The 6,237-nt window shown below is 48.5% G+C and overlaps 1 protein-coding gene and 1 long non-coding RNA gene across 2 annotated transcripts; one reads left to right on the forward strand and one right to left on the reverse strand.

Moving 5' to 3' along the window:
- Window positions 1-718: 718 nt before the first annotated feature.
- On the reverse strand, window positions 719-968 carry LOC120654218. The gene is made up of 2 exons (XR_005667027.1): window positions 861-968; window positions 719-777 (listed from the first exon to the last, which is right to left on the reverse strand). It is a non-coding gene; the product is annotated as an uncharacterized LOC120654218 (long non-coding RNA).
- A 4,184-nt stretch (window positions 969-5,152) lies between these two features.
- On the forward strand, window positions 5,153-6,005 carry LOC120654219. The gene has a single exon (XM_039931746.1). The coding sequence runs from the start codon at window positions 5,236-5,238 to the stop codon at window positions 5,731-5,733; it is 498 nt and encodes a 165-aa protein (XP_039787680.1). The 5' UTR covers window positions 5,153-5,235; the 3' UTR covers window positions 5,734-6,005.
- Window positions 6,006-6,237: the final 232 nt, after the last annotated feature.

The following is a 6,237-nucleotide window of genomic DNA, read 5'->3' on the forward strand; positions in this document are numbered from 1 at the left end:
AGGACGTTGAGTAGGGTTTCCTTTCTGCACCCAACCTTGCCTATGGATAGGGTCACCCGCAGGAGCTCCGTATGGCTCAAGACTCTGATGACTTCTTCGTGCTTCACGTTATGGCTGGGCATTCGGGTTACCCGAAATTTTCGGGTCGGGTAGTTCGGGTTTTAGGAATTTCGGGTTTCCAAAAATGATACCCGAAATCTGTTGGGAAAAAGAAGAACCCGAAAATTCGGGTTCGGGTTCGGGTTTTACCCGAATTACCCGGAATTTTGGAACTCCATATATGCAGTATAAAATCAAATCAAATACACCCAACCATACATCCAGTTCACACGTCCAAACTGATAGTTCAAACGAAATTAACTAACACTTCACACGTCCAAACCGTGACAGTTCACACTTCACATATCACAATTAATAAGCATAGTTTTGAAGCACACAAATCAAATCGTAGATGAAAAAACTACATGACTAAGACAGATTCGCTTCCAAAGTCCAAACCACCCAGTTCTCCATCTGTCCAGCAGCACCACTGCACCACCCTAAATGCAAATCAATAAGACAGGGATTTTCATTAACATAACAGAGATTGAAAAAAAGTAAAAACCATTAGAACATTACTTTTTTAAGATGTAGATGACCCAGGTTTGGAGATCGACTTGGAGTTGCTTCCTATTGGTGTTGCTTGTGCTTGTGTTTTTGCAGTGGAAGCCTCTTTTTCTTTCCCTTTTCCTTTGCCAATATTCTGGGCTTTATGGTTACCAAATTCTTCTATTAACTCTACAATGACAGGAATCGAAGCAATGAGTAAAATTTTACAATGATGCAACAAATGCATAAAGGAGTTAAGAAAAATTTTATACCTTTTTCCATCATTTCTAATTCCTCCATATTCTCTTTGATGTCAATAGGAGTTGCTCTCCTAAGCCAATCCTGTGCACAAACTAGAGCCTCTACAATGAATGGAGTAAGAGAAGTATGGAAATCATCTAAAATACGTCCACTTGTGCTGAAAGCAGACTCTGATGCTACTGTGGAGACAGGTATAGCAAGCACATCACGAGCCAAGTGAGCTAAAACTGGAAGCCTGGGTGCGTTGTCTTTCCACCAAACAAGGATGTCAATCTTCTTATTCCTATCCTCTGTATCTTCACTAAGATACTTGTCTCGGTGTTCATTAATTGTGTCTCAATCTCAATATCATCTTCAGTTTCAGGCATCTGAAAGACAAAGAGCACTGATTTCAGTGAGTTCATCAAGACACTGCAGTTCAAAAGTCGTGACTGATTCCTATCCTTAAGCTATGCATTCAGATTTCAGAGTGTAACTGTGGAAGCGAATCAGCGATGCTACTAGATCTGAAAGACATGAACAAGTACAAGAGGGATGAATGACATACATTGCAAGATTCCTCCGTCGTTGCTGCCGTTCTTCGGTCGTCTTCCCGGCTAGAGAAGCCCCTTGCCCCTGCTGGCCGTCGGCCGTCGCCGGTCTGAGGCACTGGTGGACGGCGGTGGCGGTCGCCGGTCTGGCACCCTGCTGGCCGGCTTGCAGCCGAGATCTTGAGGAAGCCGAGGTCGCCGGGGATATGGAGAGGGCGAGGCGGAGAGCGATGCCGGTCGCCGGGATTCGGGAAGAATGGGCCTTGACGGTCGCCGCCTCGGGCTCGGGGGCCTGCACGCTCGGCCGCTCGCGCAGGCGCACGCGGAAGGTGGTGCCGGTGGCGGCGGGCGGTGGCACGGTGGGCGGCTGAGGCTAGCGTGGGGGGCGGCGGCGTGGCGCGGGGTTGGGACGGCGCAGGGTCTTGCGAGTCGCGTCTCCACGTCTGGCCGTCTGGGGGTTGGGGCCTGGGTGCGCGGCGTGGGGCTAAGGTTAGGCTTGGACGCTTGGTGTTGGTGGTGGGCTGGGCTGCAACTTACTTGGGCAAATGGGCTGACCAATTTTTCGGGTAAATCGGGTATTTCGAGTACCGTGGCCCAAAACCCGATCTACCCGTATTAATTTCGGGTACCGTGGGCTGGAACCCGTATTAGGGTTCGGGTTTTTCGGGCTCGGGTTTTTCGGGTTCGGGCTTCGGGTATCGGGTTTTTTGCCCAGCCATACTTCACGTTCTTGTTTGGGTTGTAGTTGTTGTCCTCACGATAGTGGCGCTTCACCGCCCATTACCGCGTAGAGTTGTACGGTGATGTACTATCTGATGTAATAACTGTGTTATCAGCCTTCTGGGACTGATATTGTATCACATTTAAGTCTTCTCTTATGAGGGGACACTTCAACTTTTACCGGTTCAAAGGATGATGGACCGATTAAGAGGATCAAAGGACCGCGAAATGGGAAATGGGGAGTCATGATTGGTGATGTCAGTCTATTTTATATAAAATAAAATAATTTCAAAATTATGCGTATAAAGATACACCCAAATAAAATGCAGCCTAGTGCTAGTGAACCTGTCAGCCTTCCTTGATTAACCATGCATGTATTATAGGATTTTTGATATACACCCGAAGTCTTGCGAGTACAAAATTATACTCACACTTGTTGCTAAAATTTTAAAATCCAGAGTTCGAAGAAGAGCCGTCTCAGTTCAGTTCCTTGCCGAAGGATGCGGGTTTTCGACGACGGTTCTTTCTAGGACTAACTCCCAGTCAGTTGTCTGTGGGAATAGTGAGGCACACACCTATAGGATGGAAGTCCTATATTTCTGTTGCTTCTGCTGCAAATTATTGGCTCTGAGTAAATTATAATATCACTAACATGTTTTTGAGTGCAGTTGTGATACCGGTGCTGTTGTGCATACTTGCGGACTGATCATGGGACAAGTACAGTAAGACACAATGGGAACCCGTGTATTTATACGCCTGGGGACCCACAGACTGCACTGTTGAGCTGGGCCGTGGGCCGAGTGCGAAGTGGTCCTCTTTGAGTCCTTTCCTTTCCTTTGGATCGGAAGGAGACTGCAGGCCTTCGTGGGCCCGATTGCTTAACATATATTTTGTGCTTTGAGGGCGATTTGGTCCCCTAGTTAGAGTGCCTCTAATCATGGTATCCGACAACAACACAACGAATGACTGAATTACAACATTGGTGGCCCGTTGGCCCAACTAGAACTGAGTGACTACTCCAGAACTAAGCAACCGAGCTTCCGAACTCCCGCGTCGATCCAGAGCTCGCCTTGCTGTTTGATGACCATGGCTAACTGATGCACTGTGAGTGAGTCCCGACGGAAGACGCGCGCGTTGCGCTCCTTCCAAATTTCCCAGGTTGTGAGGGCGAAGAGGGTGTCAAATCCTTTGTCACCCATCCAACTGTGACGGAGCCGCCACCAATCCTGCAAAGAGACGCAGGCCGTCGACGCCGGGAGGGGCGCGTGAAGCGCGTCTAGGAGGATCTACCAGACTTGCCGAGTGAAGGAGCAGAAGATGAACAAGTGGTCTATTGTCTCTGATTCCTGGTCACATAGAGCAGAATTTGTATTGGCGTCGAGGCCGTGCCGGCGCCGTCGGTCCGCAGTCGAGAGGGGCCCAAGTATCCCAAATGAGACTGTGGCCATCTAGCTGGATGGAGCCCGAGTGGGGGGCGCAATAAGCAGATTTGGCTCTGAATTGTCCATCTGCGGACCCTCGCTAAAGAATCCTGTCTTCGACTTCGTGTTGTAGCACAACGGTGTCCAAAGCATTGCAGAGCGCAAGGTATTGTGTTATCTTTTTGGCATAAATTTTTGAAAGAGAATCTTACTATTTCATAATGTTAAATAAAATCTATTTATAAAACTTTTTACACGGATGAGTTGTAAATCACGAGACGAATCTAATGAGCCTAATTAACCCACGATTAATTTATAATTAGCAGATGGTTACTGTAGCATCACTGTTGCAAATCATGAATTAAATAAGCTCATTAGATTCGTCTCGCGATTTACAATCTATCCGTGTAAAAGATTTTGTAAATAGATTTTATTTAGTACTTTATACATGTGTCCAAATATTCGATGTGATGTTTTTTGGTATAAATTTTTGGGATCCAAACATTCGATGTGTTAGCAACTACGGAGACGGAGAGAAGAAAACAGCACTTCAGAAAACAGTACCCCGCGCTAGTGATCCTTTGGCCTTTTGCAAAGTTTTTCCCTTGGAAAGCTGTCAAGACAGACGCACCCATGCAAGTAAAAGCAACACGTTATGTTTCAGTGCATCTGTACATGCGATGTGACAAACATCTCTGAACGGAAGGGGACTACTCCCTCCGTTCCCTTTAACTGTCCATACACGCCTGTGAGACAATCCCGGTTCCGAGCGACTCTTTAATCGGGACAGAGGGAGTATGCAAAAGCAATGTAAATAAACAACCAGATCATCCATACCATGTATGCATGATACAAAAGAAGTTCGTAGATTGCCGCACTTTGTTTTGCTTTCCTTCACATTCTTTACCATCTCTCTAAAACAGTATATCCAGATGCGCTCTTGTAAAGCTTCTCTTCTTAATCACACGATGTACCAAGTACACCAACCATCCCACGGAGCGCTCTTTCCATGTTGATCTCCAGCAGGGTTTACAAAACCGGTGGGAACCGGTCCGGTTTGACCGGTCCGGTTTGACCGGTCCGGTTCCGGTTTGGGCCGGTACCAAACCGTCCCAAATTCAAATTTTAAATTTGAATTCAAAAAAATGAAAAATTTCTAAAAAAATCCTAAAAATACTTCAAGGTGCGACAAATCTAATGGTGTCAAATTTTCTCAAAAAGTCATTCTTTTAACATACTTTTCGGGCATTTAAACTTAAACCAAAAAAAAATGAGACGGCCCATTAAGACCCACTTGGTAAACCGGTCAAACCGGCCGGTATAACGTTCCAAACCGGTTACACATGCGATTTTAAATTTGGATTTGAATTCAAACCGGTCAAACCGGCCGGTATAAACCGGTTGAACCGAGTTTTTTAAATTCAAATTTGAATTCAACTGGTACCGACCGGTTTCCGGCCAAACCGTCGGGGTCCGCGCCGGGGTCCGGTACCGGTACCGGACCCCGGCGGTTTGGCCGGTCCGGTGGGTAAATGAAACCTGATCTCCACTCGCGCGATCCACACAAAAGGCCAACCTGCTCGCAGACTTTCTCCTGAAACTTTACCGCGCCCGCCCTCTTAATCCGTTGACACATCGCCGGGCCGGGTCGCAAAGCAGCTGTGGTGGACGCCTTTGCCGAACGAACCCTCTTGCTTGTTGCCTTGGCCTCTCCCATGTCCCATCCCATGCTCACTCCTACGTGCATAACCACTACCTCCAACACCAAACAGTCCGGTTCGCTAGTCAACAGCTGCTCCGTGGTCAGTAGTCGGGCCACTGTTCCATCGTCGATCTTGGTCGATCTGGATGCGAGAATGGCGGCGACCGGCAGCACGCCGACGATGCCGGCGACGGTGACGCCCCTGCCGGGCTACGGATACCAGGGCTCCGCCGCGGGCGCCGAGCCTCCCCGCAGCTCCTCGGGCTCCATCGGTACGTTCTTCGGGGTCTTCGCGGCCGTCCTGGTGCTCACCTTGCTGTCCTGCGTCTTCGGCCGGGTGTGCGCGGCGCAGGCCGAGGGCCCCGACGAGCGGTACGACTGCACGAGGCTGGCCCGGCGGTGGTGCGGGTGGCCGGCACCTCGCCGGGCCGCCGCGAAACGGGAGGCGAAGCCGCCGCCGCCGCCCGTGGTGGAGGTGCCCGCAGCGTTGCCACCGCCGGAGGAGCCGTGAAGAAGCCGCTGCCGCCGGCGGCGAGGTTCACGGACCCCTTTCTCTGTCCTCTACCCCTCTTCCGAGTTACAATTATTAGTAGGAAAAGTCCGATAGGAGAAAGAATCAATAAGAAGGTTTGATTATCTGTTCTTATTAGCGTACGTCACTCGTGATGCGGATTGTTTTATAGTAGTAATTCTTCAGCAAGGATATATAAATGCTTTGGCCTCCCAAATTTTTTTGTGTACTCTGATCAAATACAGTGACAAGCACATCTCCGATTCGTTTATCCTCACATGTCTCGAACTGAAGAAACAGAGCAAGCTGTTACATTCATGAGCAGCAGTTTGACAGTTTCCGTGTACAAACGGCATCTTTCACTCAGTTGGCAGCCCTCAATGTTAGTTAATGAATCTAAAAAAACTTAGCACTGACTTAACCAGGATCACTAATCCAAAGGAGATCATCTCTAGTACATTAACTAATGCGGAATAGATTAGATTTAGTCTTATACCAGCAGTG

The sequence above is a fragment of the Panicum virgatum genome, chromosome 1N (genome assembly GCF_016808335.1).
Source record: "Panicum virgatum strain AP13 chromosome 1N, P.virgatum_v5, whole genome shotgun sequence".
Lineage (NCBI taxonomy): Eukaryota > Viridiplantae > Streptophyta > Magnoliopsida > Poales > Poaceae > Panicum > Panicum virgatum.

Coding starts and splice junctions, on each gene's coding strand:
- LOC120654219 (XM_039931746.1), top strand. CDS start 5,236: ATGTCCCATCCCATGCTCACTCCTACGTGCATAACCACTACCTCCAAC.